Genomic DNA, 18,328 nt, shown 5'->3' with positions numbered 1-18,328 from the left:
TACGTATAACTTACGTATAATGTATAGCTATACGAAGTTATTACGAGAGAGAGAGAGAGAGAGAATTCTCATGGTATAAATCCAAATTTTGATAACAGTAATAATAGTATTGATCTTTTCAAGAGCATCATCAACCTTAACAGCATTACGAACACCAGACATATCTTCGAATTCAACAAATGCATAGCAAACACCAACATCCTGCACAAGACATGAATACCGTAGCTTAATAAAGTGACATATGTAAATAAAACTAGAGAGAAATGAGCTAAGAAATGAACCTTGCGACTCCTAATGACCACTCCTTCAGTCTGCTTGAGTTTTCCAAAATTAACAAATTCCTCCTCAACTTCAGATGGATCCACGTTAGGTGGCAAGTTTCGTACATAGACAGACTTGATTTCATCTATACAAATTAACAAGGAAAACAAATTATCAAATACTGCTGCCAAAAGCCTTACTGAAAGAAAATTGTTAGAATCATATTGCGCTTAGCAGACATCGAATATATGTAACAACATAGTACAGGAGATAACTCATAGAGGCTGAATCCTCAGAGCTCAGTGGTAACAATTGAAAGAAGCCAAGAGGCACACCTTCATCTTCCATGGCAGGAGCTTCATCTGCTGTCTCTGCTACAGGCCTTTCAGTTGCATTGGACTGTGAAAAGTCATTCCAATCTGAAGCCTGTGGTGCACTCTTGTTAACTGAATGCTGAGGAGCTGCAGATGGTGCAGGTTGTCCTTTAGCAACGCGTAACTTCAAAAATAAAATATAAAGCAAGCAATTTAGGTCATATACAAAAAATATGATATTTGAAAGACATAATCTAGGCAAAAAGGTTCAGTACATACTATAGAAGCATAGGTTTGTTTCTGGGGCTCTCCAATAGGTTCCTCAACAGATGCAGGCAGGTGTTCTTGTACAACATTCACTGCACTTTGAAATGAACCGTTAGACAGTTCTGCGGCAGGATCCTCCATGATATTCTCAGGTTCGACAACCTGCTGCAACCGTTGCTCCGCATAGCCATAGCTGTCAACTGGACCATTCCCATTAACATCAGGCACCACATAGTCTCTAGTATGATTTTCTCCACTCATCATATAATTAGCCACTGCAATACCATGAGTTTCATAAATGATCAGTAAATGGATAACGCTAGATTTTACGTCTGTTTAAATCAAAGCTCGTCTAATCATCACAAATCAAATTGCTAAGAACTCAGGGAAACAAAAACAATGGTATTTTCACCAAAACAGCTCGAAAGAGGCCAAAAGAAAAAGGCATTGAGGCCTTTTGCTTATGAGACCATAATCCAAGTATATACATGGTTTCAAGTCAAGTTTCTCTCACTACTTAATTACTAAACACAAAGTAGAAACCAATCAGCAGAAGATTTTCCATTGTTGAATATAGAATTGATTCTCATTGTGACTATTGTAGAGAAATACAAAAGTATAATCTCATAAAAAATGCAGTAAATATACACCAGAAATTCATCAAAACTTGTTTAGTATACAACCACAACCTTACCCACCTCTCACAAAATAAAAGCAAAATCTATTGTCCTAACTGCCAATGGAACTCTAAAAGTCAACGTAAAGCGTAATAAACATAAAGCGAAATAAGTAAACAAACCTGGCTCAGGAATTGTAGTAGGGGCACTCAATTTGGAGTCGAAAGTGCTATGGGCTAGTAAGACTGCTGGATGCTGATGAAGTTGATCATCATCGATGAAGTGAAATATATCATTAAGTACAAAATAACCTTTCTCCTGAGGTGCAAGGAAAAAAGTCTGAACAAAGTTCCGCCTGCCCGCAAAATTTTTCAAATGCACAGAGCCAGAAACCATCACAAGAACACCTCCATTCCAAGATTCCAAGGAATGCGCTGTCTTGATTTCAACTCCAGAATACCCGAGTGACATTACAACTGTATGGATTTGCTGTTGAAGAATACACAAAGCTTTAAATGGAGCGTAACAAGATAAGTAAAATCTATATCGGGTAAAGGCGACAACATCATTTAATTTAGAACACATGATTACAACAAACTAATAAAAATCAACGCATCCACCACCTTAAAGATAGAAAAGAGCACTAAAGCCATATCTTGGCTGACAAGAAGAATCAAAGTAATCATAAACATTCTGCTGTGAGGCTAGTGCTAAGAAAGCTGCAGGACAATAACTAGCTGCCTAATAGAATACCAGAAGAATCTATCCTAGTGGAATAAAAACCCAGACCAGCTACCAACAAAATATGCTGTTGTACTTTATCATTGCCATAACAACTAACAAGAAAACTTGGATATTATAGTTATCAAAAGTTAAAACTAAATACTGTACATAATTCACATTACCAGAAAGAGGTGGGAAAGGCTAAAAGTCTAAAACAGCCTATAACCTCACAACAGATAAGCTTACTCCTTTTCCAATTTAGTTAATCTATATAAAATTGTAATGCAATAGGGTGAAGAATCGAAGCATGTGAGAAGGAAAAACTCTACTACTTTATCCCACTCTCTGCGACTGATAAAGTCAGCTAAAATACACCGAAAACAATTGCATATCAAAGAAGCTCAGCAAGTCGGTTTCACCGTACATATAGGAACCTCACCAAAACTAACAACAATCTTCACACATAAAATGACCAAAAATGCCACAAATACATTTAAAGCTCGCTTAAAATGCACATACACAAACCCACATTCACCTAATTCAACCTTAAAACACATAATTCAGAAATATTTTCAGATAAAGTTGTGAACTTTAACACGAAACTGATACTTTTTTCTAATAAAGTTGCAGACTTTAACACAAATTTGAAATAAGAACGGCAAAAGAGTACCAGCATTCCGGAGGCGGTGTCCCTGGTGTTGCCATCAATGCGAAGCATGGTGCTGGATTCGGAGTAGAATTGGTGCACATAGTCCGGCTGCTGCTGAAGCACTTGATAGTACTGCCCCACAAAGTAAGTCCCAACCTAAACAACCACACAAAGCACCAAGAAAGACATGAAATTTCAAACACAGAGAGCAGCATACTCTAGTGTAGAGAGAGTGAGAGTATGAACCCACCTGAGCAGCAGTGACGGGAATGGTGAAAGGGGTGGCCATGTTTCTCTAACCTCCACAAAATCAAAAACCCTAGATCTGCAAATGCCCCCTCAAATCTGCACCAAAACCCCAAAAGATAAGATTTTTACAAAAATGGGACACATGGGAATAATGGGTCATTTATATATATAGAGAGATATGGTGAGAGAGAGGGTGAGTGAAATGAGATTGAAGCAGAGACCTTGAGATAGATTTGGGGGAGAAGATGGATTTTTCTCCACTGGTTTATGGGTTTTGAGTTTTTGGTGGTGCTTTGCGGCTTTTTGGTTCCTAGCCGTCACCACGGATATGGGTGACACTCGGGCACACCTTAAATATGGAATTTGGAAATTTATTATATAGAAATTCAAATGGAAATACACTGCTATCTTGCTAATTTTCCCTTTTATGGTCCGTTTGTGCTTTGTAAATTTGAAAATAATTATATACATACTTCGTAGCATATGATCAACTAAAATTAAAAGTAAGGAATAGAAAGAATAGTGATACTCGCCTGCGTATATCTGTTAGGATTAGTTAAAATGAGAGAGGATATCTGATTTTGTCTAACCTTATCATTTTTTTTTTTATGTAACTGTAATACTATCACTGAAATTAGACAGTTATGTAATGATCGTCCAATCATATAGTAAATAGCTCATTCAAGATTGTGCAACCAATCAATATCGCACAATCTTGATCCTAATGATTGAAATTTTGTGTAACGGAAGCAATTGTGAGTTTTGTATACTAGTCTCTTGACACCTGCTTCCTGTGTATTCAGAGGTGGAACTGAGGTGTCCGACTTAATTTTTTTTTTAGCTCTCATTTAACTTGGCTCAATTCACGCCGGTGTTCGGTACGCCTGGAAGGGTCGGCCAAGCGGAAGCACAGGAGCGCGATGAGTGAGACGTCTGCCTCCCGGGAGGAGGGACTTAAAAACTTTCACTCTTAAATAGTTAGAGATACAATATTCAGTAAAATAATTAATAAATAGTTATATTTTGATTTTCCGACATGAATGTATAGAAATCCAGTGCGAACTGTTGATCCACTCAACCCTTAATTGTACTTGATGCTTATTAATCTAAGTAAATTTCATGAAAGTTAATGTTTTTCAGTAATAACAAGATAATAAAGGACTGTTGAATGCGTGTTGCATGTCAAGTTGTGAATTACAATGACCTTTTGTTAGTAATAGTTATAATTTTGATAAGGCTTTAAGCACTTAGAGTAGAAAAAAAAAAAAAAAAAACCAACTTGATGTGCAATTTAGGTTCGTAGGATTGGCCGAAACCAAAAGGACAACCAGTATGAGTATGAGCATCTATATGTTAGTTTTGTAGGATCTTCTAGTCATCAAACAAGCTGATACCTATTTATCAATGATTTGAGCGATTGAAAATATTGGCTATTTTTTTTGGAAAATTTTAAGAACAGTACACGACAAATGGTCCACTCCTAATTTTGATGTTTCAAGTTTCAAAACAATTATAAAGGTATATGACATTAGAATCACGACATATTTTTAGTACATGACATCGGTTACGTCGTTAACTCTATGTAATTTCTTAATTTTTAAAGGGTGATTTCGGGTTTTCTCTATTCTCCACTTTCTTTATATTTATTTTACTCTTTTTCTATTTATATATATATATATATATATATTTTTAAATTTTGTTAACTCAGACCATAATCTTAATGACTTTAATTTGTTTACTTCTTTTTTCTATTTTCTTGTTTTTAAATTTTTGGTTCTTTTCTAAAAAATTGCTGTTTTGTTACTAATTCAGCAAACGAAGAATTGGGATCTTTTGTGCTTCAAAAATGACTTTGTTGTTCCTCAAAAAGTATTATTACTAGTCAACATGAGAATTTGATCTTTTTTGATTCTCTCTCTTTAGTAATTATTAGTTTAATTAATTTATTACTGCTAAATTAATGAGTGCAGATTTGTCTCTCAAATTTTAACGGAAAACACACAAGATAACGGAAGACATAACAGAATGTGCTATTTTTTGTTGAGATTAGAACTAAGTTGCACGGACACGGACATAGACAAGGCCACACGACACGGCAACACGGTAAAACTTAAAAACTGAGTTTCCGACATGGCAAACAAAATTATATATTTATGTATTTTTAATAAATAAAAAAGATACTAAAATATAATTATACACAAAATTTCATATAATTATGCAGGAAATAAGGAATTCATCGATTAATTACTTCGTCTGCGACGTTTTATGACTTTCCTCTCTTTGTTTATATGTGACTGTGTGACAGATCTCTAATGCGCTCATTTATTTATTTATTTATTTTTATTTTTTGTAAGTGAGAAAAGCTAACATGATGTGTCATAAATAGACGTGTCGGGCTGGTTAACGTGTCCAAAACGTGTCAGAAAAGTCAACTTTTTAGGACACGTCATGTGGCGTGTTGGACACATTTTTTGCCGTGTCGGGCAGGTGTCGGCGTGTCGGGAGTGTTAGACACGTTAACCAGCCCGACACGTCTATTTACGAGGGCCTAATTAAAATAAGGCCAAGGGTGTCTAAGGAAACTGGTGCTTGGTCGCGGGTTCAAGCATGGACCAATGTTGTGAACGTTGTTTTCCCTAAGTTTCCTATTTGGGATCATGGCGACGTACATGGTAAGGAGAAGAGATATTTATTTTCATTTACTTTTTAGCCTACAAACTATGCTATGTTCAGGCTGACTTGAAATAAGTGATTCATAGTTTCATATATAGGTTGTCTATCCTACATATCACTATAATGTCTACATTGAGAAGCTTTGTGCCCTTGTCTCTGTCCATTGGGTTATGAACGTTCGAAACTCCGGAGGTGGTGTTGTTTTTCTTGGTTATCGATCGGTTATGAACTTTGGTGATAGTGGTCCGTCCATTGCGGTTGTACACATGGGTTTTCAGAGGAGACTTGAGGTTGGAATAATGAATGTTTGGCCATGAACCCATAGTCCCATTTGGCTGTTGATATGGATGACAAAGGCTTCGGGGTCGGTGGTGGAAGGTTGTGAAGACGGTGTCGTTTTCATAATAGTTGACTCATGAGTTTATTGACCAGTGTTGTGGTTGACAACTGGATTGTCACATCCCGACTCTTAAATTTTTACCTTATTTACTAGCTTGGTATTAATAAGAATTTTACCGTCTTCGTCAATGAGATTATAGTTTATTTGGTCCCTAGAGGGATTTTGAGGGACGATTATTTCGGATGAATTACTCGTAGGAGGAAATGGTGACGACGGTAAAAATGGTAAATTTTAGCTAGTAAAAGGTAATTTTTAATAGAGTATTTTTCTTTTGGGTGTTAAATTGTTGGAGTTGGGTTTTAAGTGGGTTGACCGGTTTGGAAGCCCAAACCATTTCTCTCTCTTCCTTCTCTCTTCTCTCCCGACGCTCTATCTCTCTCCCTCACTCTACCGGATTTGCTCCGGCTCCAACCGACACCGTCCGGCCAAGCCAGGCCGCCGCACCGGTCCCGTTTGGACTGCCGCCGCCGCCTCTCCTCGCCTGGGCTGGTGACCGGGCCGGTTACGCCGCCTAACAGGGAGGAAACTCCCCTAGCAGCCGGTTGCTCCATTCGTCGGAACTCTATCCTCTGGCCATCATAGCCGGCGATGCTTGGCTTGTTTGGAAGCTCTCCTCCCTTGCATGAATCCCTCCAAAGGCTTCCCTCCCCCTTGGTCTAGGTAAGGAGATTTTGGTGTTGGAAATTTCAGGGCTCATTTGATGATTTTGTTCGATTACCCTATCTAGACTTGGAATTTGTGTTTGTGCTAGTTAGGAAAGTTGTAGAGGGGGTTGAGAGGAAGATGTTGTTAAATTTTGGTAGGCATTGGGGTTGCCGGAGTCGGCCGCCGGCCGCCGCTGTTAGAGGGATTTTTCATGGTTTTAAATGTATAATATTGAGGGGAGTTTGATGATGTGAAGTGTGGAATTTTTAGAGGAGTTTTGGATAGGTTTGAGATTTTTGAAAGACTGGTGAATTTGGCGGTTAATGGGGTAGAATCCGACCGTTGGATTTTCCTTATTATTGTTTTAGAATGTTGAAATAAAGGAAATAAGGCTGTGGTTGGATTTTGGCATGAATCCGATAAGCTTAACCTTAGAAAGGGTAGTGGGTTAGGCGAAAGAGTTTTGAGTTTTATATTTAAGTATTATTTATTCTGAAATTGAAGTGTGGTCCTAAGCATGGTTTTTGTGCCAGGATTTGAGGAGACTTCACTTGAGTGGTGAATTGGATATAGTCGGGTTTATGCCTAAAGTTGTGAGTTGCATGCGGTGATTTCATATTAAATGAATGATTTTATTGAATATCAATTTGTGGAATTGTTTATTTTCGCGAAGTTATTTTTAGAAGTAAATGGTCTTATTTTATTTGTTAACTTCGCTATTTGGAAAGTTACCAAAAATGAGATTTTCGGTGGAGTCATATATTTATTGCTTCATTTATAATTGGCAATTTTCATTATTTTTGGAGAGTTACCGAAAATGAGATTTTCGGTGGATATGTATATGAATAATTTCTTTTGTTGAAGAATAACCGAAATTGAGAATTTCGGTAATTATATATTCATTTATGAATGATTAGGAGAATAATATGTATATGAATAAATACTAGCTAGCTATACGTGTTTTTCCGTCATAATTAGGTAAAAATTCTTTTATGGCGCGACGTGAGCGTTAGACGCAATCGTTGTAACCCTATATAAATTTAGTAATTTATATAGGGAATATGCACGTATATATATACTCGTGCTTTTCCGCCATAATGAGGTAAAATTCTATTATGGTGTGACGTGAGCGTTAGACGCAAGCGTAGTAGCCTTGTATGAATTTCTACTTTTCTTATATTTCTTCATAAGAAATCATACAAGGAGTATGACAAGTGTAAATACATACATATATATATGGTTTAGCCTGAGAGGCTGTATTTTATTAAGTTTTGGAGACTAGCCAGAGCTAGTCATGTATTTGCCAGTTTATGAGTTGAGAGCTTTTAAGCTGTCGCATGCAACATATTTTCTATGGAAATTTAAGTTGGGAAAACATAAATATTTTAATTAAATTCTTTTTTGTTCACTCACTCTAACGTTTGCAAATGTTTTCCCCTGAGCCCTTCGTTTTAAAAATGCCCAGTATGCAGGTTAGCTTTGTTGAGGTCGGGCGTACATGGTGAAGAGGCATAGTCATTAGTATAGCTTATGTTCATTTTTATATTTCTAGTTTCTTTCCTCTCAAATAGAATTGCTTTGAACCTGTGATTGTTGGTTGTGAGTTTTTCTTATTAAAGTGAGTAAATAAATTGGGAGATGTTGTGATTTGGGGAGCACGAAGGCTCCAAGAGGAGAGGGTTATAGATGGATTCTTTTGAAGTGTATGCATGTATTATTAGGAAGGGTTGTCCATTTTCAAGGGAGGTTATGCCGATTTTTCGGTAAACTTTCCTTGGAGGTGGTCCCCGCAGGATTTACTTCGGGTTTCAGGGTGAAATTCGGGGTGGGTCCTGACATGGATTCCATGCTCTCCTGTTTTCCTTTTCTTGTAATAATTTGTTAGGATTATTTCCTAACTATAAATGTTGTGTGTGCCTTGTTATTTTCATTATGCTGAATTCTATTGAAAATATCTGAAAGCTTTTGCTCTAGGTTCTCTCTTTTCTCTCTCCTCCATTGTTGAATATCTTGAGCTTCTAGATCTATATTAGCTATGAGCTTAATGTTAATATGGTATCAGAGCTGCGGCTATTGATCCTGCAAGCTTGATTATACTCATTAATGGAGTTTATAGTATGCTTCCACTAGTTTTTACTTCTTTGAAACCCTAGCTTTTTTTATCCTATTGTATTGCTGTAGATTCATGTTTCGCAAGCTTAATATGAAGAATCCTTGTGCATTTCTGAGTTGATTGAAGTCTTTTGAAGTAGATTAACTTGTATATCTGGTCAAAATATATGAGTCTCTTGTGATCGATACTGTGATGATATCTGTAGTGTATACTCATGATGATCTGTAATCGATTGAGGTTTAAAAGCAAATAGAGCTTATTTTTTGAAGGAAGTGATGTTGTTAAGCTTCATCTGGCATCTATTCTCTCATATCTATAGTATGCAGTGTGATACTACTCTTTTCTAGTGAATCTCAGCTTATTGTGGTGTAATTTCAAAGAGGAGTCTGGTATTTTCAAGTTTATGCAAGTTGTTGTTCTAAGAAGAGCTATGATGTGCAAAGAGGTGTCTAGTGTTGTGATGCGTTGAAATTATGTTTCTAATAGTGAAAGATTGTGTGCTATTGCAGAAAGTATAAAATCAGTGCCAGTGTATTTGTTTTGTGCTAAGAATCAAATGTGCTATGTGTACTCAGTGCCATTTGTGCAACTTGTCATTCAATATCTGCTTAGTTGAAAGTAGAAGTATACTCTATCTGTGTGAAGTTCAATTAAGTGTGTAATTGTGTGTTTGCTCCAGTGTGCAACTATGACTACCATAATTAAGAAAGTGACTCAGTTTGAGATTAACTCTTTGCTAAGCATGATCACTATGAGACTTGGAGAGTTGAACTTCATCAAATGGAGTTTTTAGTTTCAATCCGTTTTGGAAGGCAATGATCTGTTTAGTTATTTTGATGGAACATATCTTTGCCCTCCACACTATGCTTTATTTGAAGAAGGTTCAATAACTAGTGAAGTGACAACAGCTTACAAGCAATGGAAGATGGTTGACAAGGCATTGCTTAACTTGTTGATGGCAACTCTTGATGATGAGATAATGGATATCATTGTAGGTAGTAAGTCTTCTAGAGAGGCATGGCTTGCTATTCAAGAGAGGTTCTCTTCTGTATCCAGGGCAAGCATTATGCAACTGAAGACTGACCTCGAAACTATTAAGAAGGGAAGTGATTCTATTGACAAGTATCTTCTTCGCATTAAACATGCAAGAGATCAGCTTTGTTCTGTGGGAGTATCAATGCTAGATGAAGATGTGATTGTCATCACTCTCAATGGTCTGCCAGAAGAGTATGCCATGATAAAGACAATCATTCATGCCAGAGACACTTTAATTTCGTTTAAAGATCTTCGAGCTCAACTACGGGTAGCTGAGAGAGATATTGAAGCTCAGTTCTCAATTCCTAATAGTTTAACAGCTATGGCAGCTAGAGGTACTAGTCACAATGGTAATTACAGAGCTGGTTCTAACTTTTCCTCTAGAGATAAAGGAAAAGGAGTTTGGACAGGAAATGGTGACAAACAACAGACTTGGAGTAATTCGAATTTCTCAAGGGTCATCTTCTCAATCTGGTGGATTTCAATCTAAGGGTGCTCTAGAGTGTCATGAGTGTGGCAAACGAGGTCATCTAGCTAATGACTGCTATTCTAATCTAGAATGTGGATATTGTCACAGGAAGGGTCATATTGCAAGTATCTGCTACAATAATCATGCATCTCCTAATTTCAGAAGTTCTTCTACTGAGTACAGATCTTTTTTTGGAGTCTCTCCTGAATGTCAACTTTGTTCCAAGAGAGGTCACACTGCCAAAAATTGTTTCTCCAGGGATGATTCTAATCCTTCTAAACCAATTGTGGTGTGCCAAATTTGTGGAATGCAGGGTCATGTTGCTCTTGACTGTTCTCACAGAAGCAATTATGCTTATCAGGGTGCTGATCCTCCTGCAACCCTTGCAGCAACGTCAACTCATACTTTTGGTGGTAATTCATCCTCTGGTGTTGGTACTAATGCTGTGTGGATCGGTGACACAGGAGCTACTCATCATATGACTTCAGATATCAGAAATCTCCAAATTGCTCACCCTTATGAATCCACCAACTTAATCACCATTGGAAATGGGGAATGTTTGAATATTAAACACATTGGTTCAGCTAGCCTTACTCCTGCTTCTCATACATTTCAACTACAGAATGTTCTACATGTTCCTAGCCTGGCAGTAAATTTATTGTCTTTTAACAAGTTGTGTAAAGACAATAAATGTTTTATTGTCATGGATGACACTGATATATGTGTGCAGGACAAAGTGTCAAAGGATGTTCTATACCAAGGAAAGAGCAGTGAGGAAGGGCTCTTTTTGGTCAAATCTCCTCTAATAACACAGTCTGCTACTGCTTTCATTGGCTCAGTTGTGAAGTCCTCTCTTTGGCATCAAAGGCTTGAGCATCCATCTTTAGAAGTTGTGTCTAAAATGCTTAACTAAGATTTCATCTCCTAAAGACTCATCTAGTCATTTGTGTGTTTCGTGTTTGTCTGGCAAGATGCATAGGCTACCTTTTACTGAATCCAAAACTCAATGTACTACTCCCTTTCAGAAAGTTCATTCAGATGTGTGGGGGCCTGCATCCTGTTTGTCTCTTGAAGGTTACATATATTATGTAACATTCATAAACGATTACACAAAGTTTGTACGGCTTTATCCTTTGATCAATAAATCAGACACTTTTGCCACTTTTGTGAAGTTCTATGCCTTTGTTTATACCCAATTTCACTTTTCAATTGGATGCTTGCAAACAGATGGTGGAAGAGAGTTTACTAGTAAAGCCTTTGCTAATTTTTTTGAGTCCAAAGGTGCTCTTCATTACGTTACATGTCCTTACACACCTCAGCAGAATGGTGTTGTTCAGAGGAAGAATAGGCATATTGTGGAGACATGTGTTACATTAATGACTGCAACCAAATTGCCTAAACCTTTTTGGTTTCATTCTGTTGCTCATGTTGCCTTTCTTATCAATAGAATGCCTTGCAGGTCTTTGGCTATGGTCTCTCCCTATTTCCGGTTCTTTGGCTCTCATCCCAGTCTCAATTCCATGAGAATATTTGGTTCTGCTTGTTATCCTTATTTAAGGCCTTATGTTAAGGATAAGCTTGACTCCAGGTTAGTTCAATATGTTTTCTTGGGATATGCTTTAGGCTATAAGGGTGTCTTCTGCTACAGTATTGCCTTGAATAAGATTTGGATGTCTAGACATGTTATTCATGATGAGACTATTTTTCCATATCATTTACTCTCATGCTTACCTCCTCATCAGTCACATCCAGCTTCTCCTTCTGTGTCTGCTAGGGGGGGGGGGGGGGGTGTTAGACTTGGTGCTCATAATATAAGATTAGATGTTGAACACTTTGATCATAATCCAGTTGTAAATAATGCATATGTGAATCTTGATGAAAATGTCAGTGCAAATGAGAATTCTGTCAATACAAATGAGACTAGTGACAATAGTAACATCAATGCTAATAATAGTTGTAGTCATACGAATGTCAGCAATACTCATTTTTAGAGTAATAATGGTCTTCAAAGCAATGTTAGAGGTGTAAGTCTTGTGGATGGTACTGAAGTCATAAATGGTGGTGATAATCCTTCTCTTCCTTATGAACTATCTTTTGTTGAAGATCCAAATCAGGCTTACAATAATCACTCTATGCTGACTAGAGCAAAGAATGGGATCATTAAGAAGAAATCTTTTGAAGATTACTACGCATTTTCTTGTATTGTTCAGCAAGAAAATTTTGATGAGTTGGCATTTTTCAATGGATTTTCTTCTATTATGCATCTTTCTGATTTGATTGAGCCGAGTTCTTTTAAGGGTGCTACAGGTAAACCTGAGTGGGATGATGCCATGAATGAAGAAATCTCAGCTTTGAAGAAACAAGGTACATGCATGGGAATTGGTTCCTTTACCTCAAAATAAAAATTTTGTTGGCAGTAAGTGGATACAAGATAAAGAAGAATCCTGATGGTTCAGTTTCAAGATTCAAAGAAAGACTTGTAGCTCAGGGGTATAGCCAAGAGAAAGGTCTGGATTATGAAGAAACTTTCACCCCTGTAGTGAGGCACAATACAGTCAGATTAATTCTAGCTCTTGCAGCTATGAATATATGGGAGCTCAAACAATTGGATGTTAAAAATGCTTTTCTTCATGGAGACCTATAGGAAGAAGTGTACATGCAGCAGCCTCAAGGGTTTGAAGATCCAAATTTTCCTCATCATATATGTCTACTAAAAAAGTCCGTGTATGGTTTAAAGCAAGCTCCTAGAGCTTGGGTTTACCTTTTCTCACTCTGATCCTAGTCTCTTTATCAGAATTTCTTCTACTGGTGTTGTTGCACTATTACTCTATGTAGATGACATAATAATTACTGGTTCAGACAAGAAAGGTATTCAAGATGTTACTAAAGAACTCAGTGAAGTATTTGACATGAAAGATCTTGGTAGTTTGTCGTATTTTCTAGGGATAAGTGTTGAACATAAGGGCAGTGGAATTTTTCTCTCTCAAGAGAAGTATGCAAGAGAATTAATTGATAAAGCAGACTTATCTTCTTGCAAAAACTGTAGTAGCACACCTTGTCTTCCTCATGTGCAACTTCTTAAAGATGAAGGTACTCCATTGTCTAATCCATCTTTTTATAGAAACATTGTTGGTGCTCTGTAGTATTTGACATTTACTAGGCCGGATATTGCCTATTCAATAAATACAGTGTGCCAATTTATGTCAGCTCCAACAGATGTTCATTTTGCTTCAGTTAAGAGAATCTTGAGGTATCTCCAAGGTACTCTGTCCAAAGGTCTTCTCTATAAATATGGCCACAGTGTTCCTTTTATTAGAGCCTTTTGTGATGCAGACTAGGCTGGGGAAGTAAACAATAGAAGATCTACTACAGGATTTGTGGTATTTCTAGGTCACTGCCCAATTTCTTGGCAATCAAAGAAGCAAGGGTCAGTTTCTAGGAGTTCTACTGAGGCTGAGTATAGAGCTTTAGCAAACATAGCTGCGGAAATCTCATGGCTTAGACATGTGTTGTGTAATCTTCATGTTCAAATTCTTGCTCCTCCTCTTCTTAAGTGTGACAATCTGTCTGCATTAGCTCTTTGTTCTAATCCTGTCTTTCATTCAAGGATTAAACATCTTGATAATGATTTTCATTTTGTTCGAGAACGAGTTCAAAGACAAGACCTGCTCCTTAAGTATGTGCCTACAGCAGAACAAACAACATATATTTTTACTAAAGGCTTGCACAATCCTTCTTTCAAGACTCATTGTTCCAATCTCAGCTTGCTCTCCCCAGCTGAGATTGAGGGGGAGTGAAAACGGTGTCGTTTTCATAATAGTTGACTCATGAGCTTATTGACCAGTGTTGTGGTTGACAGCTGGATTCCATGCTCTCGTGTTTTCCTTTTCTTGTAATAATTTGTTAGGATTATTTCCTAACTATAAATGTTGTGTGCCTTGTTATTTTTATTATGTTGAATTCTATTGAAAATATCTGAAAGCTTTTGCTCCAGGTTCTCTCTTTTCTCTCTCCTCCATTGTTGAATATCTTGAGCTTCGAGATCTATATTAGCTATGAGCTTAATGTTAATAGGTTGGAAGCCTCATCTTGTTTCATTAGTTATTAGTTATCACAAAGTAGAACTACTATTAGTACTATAGGAGAGAGCAATGGTGCCATAACTAGTCTAATGAAGCCATGAAGGCGACAAATTGTGAGTCACAACCATTTCCCTTTTTTTGGTTGGTTTAATTTCAGTTTAGTCCTTTTAAATCAGGAGCTGAAATTTACATTCCCAACTTTACATTCATCGCTCCCACTATCTAGTTTTAATGTATTTTAAGTTACTTACAAATCAACTTCAGATTTTGCCAAAATGTCAGTTGATTTTCCCGTTAAAAGAAAAGACGGTGGCATATGATCAATCTTTCGAAAACCACAAAACCTTAGTCATATTCAGATCAGATATGGCTCGCATCAAGCAAATACTAAGAAATCCACTGGAGGCAAGGCGTTGAGGAACCAGCTGGCAACCAAGCGGCCTAGAGGTTAGCTTCGGCTACCGGAGAAGTGAAGGAGCCTCACCACTTCATGTTGAAAGTTAGCTTCAACAGCTAATTAAGGGAGGAGAAAATTGAGAAAGACAAGCTTCATCAGCTAATTAAGGGAAGAACAAATTGATGCTTTGGTTCGAACATTGATCTTGAAGGTGTGGTTTGATTTGACCAAAAAAATATAGAAATTGAAGGGGTGGGGTGTGTCTAATGGCGAGCTGGGGTTTTAGGATTGAAAACCTTTTATGATCATTTATCTACATATCCACTCTTGATTCATCTTCTTCCTCATCTCCAATTCACCAAAAATGGTTCGTTTCTTTATGAAGTGCGAGACACCTGAGTCCTTTGAGAGCACAGAGGTTCGACCGTAGAAACCTAGTTCCCAAGGTTTGGGAGTCGAGTCGTCAACGACTTCTAGAGCAATTCAAATGTGAGTTGAAGCAAAATAAGGGTGGAGGGCTTCACGATTATACGACGGTCACCAATGGAGAAGCCGATGTTGTTTATCGAAGAAGAATAGGCAAAAGAGAAGAAGAAGAAGGAGATGGGAAGTAATGAGAGTGCTTTTTTTATGGCTTCGTTGGGACTTGGAGGCAGGTCTTGCTCTTGCCACTTTGAATATAGTTGAACTGGTAGTGATGAGAATGAGAAATTGAGAAAGAGGCAAAGAGCTGATAATTGTTGTTGGGTATTGCAAGGAAGATGAGATAAGGGGTAAAACAGTAAAAGCAATAAAGGAAGTATTAAAATATATTAAAACTAGATAGTGGGAGTGTGGAATGTAAATTTGAGAGTGTAAATTTCAGCTTCCTGTAAATTTAAGGTTAAAATCAGTTTAGTCATTGTATTTTTTTAATTTTTTTTAATAATCACGACGACCTCTAAATTGCATTAATCTGGTCAAAAATTTGAGTTTGGCTCGAATGTGACATTATGTGATGAGTTGGAGTATACACGGTGACCCACTTTTTTGTCATTCATCCCTTAAGAAAGGTAAAATGAACATATCACAATTTCAAACCCTAAATTCATCCCCAATTTTAAACCTAACAATAAAATCGAAACCCACAGTCGTGCCCTTCCATATCTCCTTCACCCACCATGCCGCTGGAATTCTACACATTTTGACCCGGAACCTCAACATCTTGACGATCGTCTCGCCCAAGAACATCTGGTGTCGCCTTGCCTCAAACACCACTGCCTTTGCCATCCCATTCCTATCGCATCTAACCATTGATCCAAATGACGACTCGACCCATCTTTGATTTCTTCAATATTATCATTTAGCATCTTAGTCTTTTCGAGATTCAGCGTCTCAATGAGTGTGCACAACCGGATTTCGCTTAGAAGCTCTAGGATAGGTGGGTCAAGTAGCAGCGAGCAACGCCGTCTTTGTTGCCGCCATATAGATTATTGGAGATTGCTGATCATCTTTGTGTAATTCGATACCGCCACAGACACACAACCAACGTCGTAAACAACTTAAATATATCCTATTAGATATGGTTGTGCTGAAGATTTGGAGGAGAAATGTGAGTTTGTTGCGACTTAGGAATGTATCTAGAGAGAGAGAGAGAGAGAGAGAGAGAGAGAGAGAGAGAGAGAGAGAGAGAGAAGAGAGAGAGAGAGAGAGAGAGAGAGAGAGAGAGAGAGAGAGAGAGAGAGAGAGAGCTAGGTTAAATATGTTGAGTAATCGAAATTTTAAGTTGGAGCTGGGAATGCGGTTTTTCAGTATATGGTTAATTGAAACATGCATGTTTACTTGGTCAGTAGCTGACCAAGAGACATTTGGTCACCCTTGGATCAATCCAAATCAAATCTAATGGCTGAGATTTAATGAAACAAATTTAAATAAAGTTTATCATTTATGGTGCATCTACTGTCACCCTACAAGCTATTAGAGCAAGTTCACCCGTTGGGTCAAAATGTCAAAAGTCATTGGTCACTAGGTCAAGACACTGTTCATTGTCAGTTTCCACCCGTTTTTTGACCAATCAGTTACTGTTCATTAAATATTTTATAAATTTATTTATTGCAAAATTAAAATATATTTGATATAAATAGAACTGCTACATAAGGTAATTGAAATACATATGATGTAAATAGATGGAAGGTGAGAGCTATAGCAATAGAAATAACACCCTTTTGGGGACAAAGACGTAAAATATATGATAGGTGGTTATGGAAATTTTTGAGAATTTTTTGTCACGCTGTTTTGTTATAATACCCTAGATTAATTATGGGACCTTAATTATATACCGTAATCTCTTAACTGATTGAAATAGACCGCTTAGATTAAAAGAGCATTTTCAATTTCTAAATTAACCAGCCACTGGTGAGCCTCCACGTGCAAGCATGTAGTCTATTCGTTTAGCACAAACTAGGCTGCTGGCGTCTCTCTCTCCAAATGGAGGCCTGGCGGACCCACGTTTCTAGTTGGCAATCGGCTTGCCTGGGTCAGGAATTGGGTCAAAATCCTAGCCTTTTTCTTGTGCTGGGTCAGTAAATGTCAAAACAAAGTGGGTCAACATACCACCGGAGGAAACGAGTTTTTATGAAACCGTGGTCACCACCTCAACATTCTTACGTGGAGACCGGCCAATTACTAACCGCTGAACTTGCTCTTATATTCACTCTACGTTCTCTTCTCACCCTATATATATTTTTTAAGTTTCCAATTTACTTTCCTCACCCGTTTACAATTGCTAAATTATCCTATTCTAATACCATTTTGTGCACCCTACATCATTTTCTCACCCAACATATAGTTTTTCCACATGCAAAGACAATAATTTAAGGACGCATAAGACTTCACAGAGGAAGTTTATGATAAAATGGAGGATGATGAGAAAACTAAACCCTTGCCAGGGTAATGATAGTGAATATTCGCATTACATTTGGACCCATTCAGTTGATACCCATTGTAATCGTTGGTGTGTTGCTAAGAGGAGTGTGGGGACTTGTTGTCCACCACCGAGTTCTCCCAAAGTTGTAACGTTAGTTGTTATTATAAAAAGATTTAGCTTAGTCAAGAAAAAAAAACTTCTATAGAAAAAAAGTATCAGCAAGTGTAGACCTTGAAATTGACACTAAAAAAATAACTTAAGCAAGATGAAAGTCTAAAATAGAGAGTTCGAGAGTGGTTGGCTCAAAATTTAGAACAATTAGTTATTCATTTATGAGGTACATAGTGTTAAGGATTCGAAAGTTCACAAATAGAATCATTGACACTTGAATGCATAAACTCTGTAGTATTAAACAGCCGATCAACAAGGAACGAAACCACCATCGCCTTTGGGAAAAATAGAGAATTTCCACTTTGAAGATGAGGAAGAATGAGTTACAATACAACTATTAAGAATGAAAAGAGAGTTC

The 18,328-nt window shown here is 37.4% G+C and overlaps 1 protein-coding gene across 1 annotated transcript in view; it reads right to left on the bottom strand.

Annotated features, from left to right (window-relative positions):
• The window catches only part of LOC101306806 (putative G3BP-like protein-like), a 4,498-nt gene extending 1,106 nt beyond the window's left edge, over positions 1–3,392 (bottom strand). The window contains exons 1-8 of the mRNA XM_004296484.1: positions 3,302–3,392; positions 3,082–3,176; positions 2,853–2,987; positions 1,642–1,948; positions 855–1,117; positions 597–759; positions 282–406; positions 134–201 (exon numbers count right to left, since the gene is read on the bottom strand). Coding sequence (XP_004296532.1) covers positions 134–201; positions 282–406; positions 597–759; positions 855–1,117; positions 1,642–1,948; positions 2,853–2,987; positions 3,082–3,120 — 1,100 coding nt within the window. The 5' untranslated portion in view covers positions 3,121–3,176; positions 3,302–3,392. The remainder of the gene's footprint in view (positions 1–133; positions 202–281; positions 407–596; positions 760–854; positions 1,118–1,641; positions 1,949–2,852; positions 2,988–3,081; positions 3,177–3,301) is intronic.
• Between the last annotated feature and the right edge of the window lie 14,936 nt (positions 3,393–18,328).

The sequence above is a fragment of the Fragaria vesca genome, linkage group LG4, assembly GCF_000184155.1.
Source record: "Fragaria vesca subsp. vesca linkage group LG4, FraVesHawaii_1.0, whole genome shotgun sequence".
Lineage (NCBI taxonomy): Eukaryota > Viridiplantae > Streptophyta > Magnoliopsida > Rosales > Rosaceae > Fragaria > Fragaria vesca.
The sequence above is the reverse complement of the archived record's forward strand: the minus strand, read 5'-3'. Positions and strand labels throughout refer to the sequence as shown.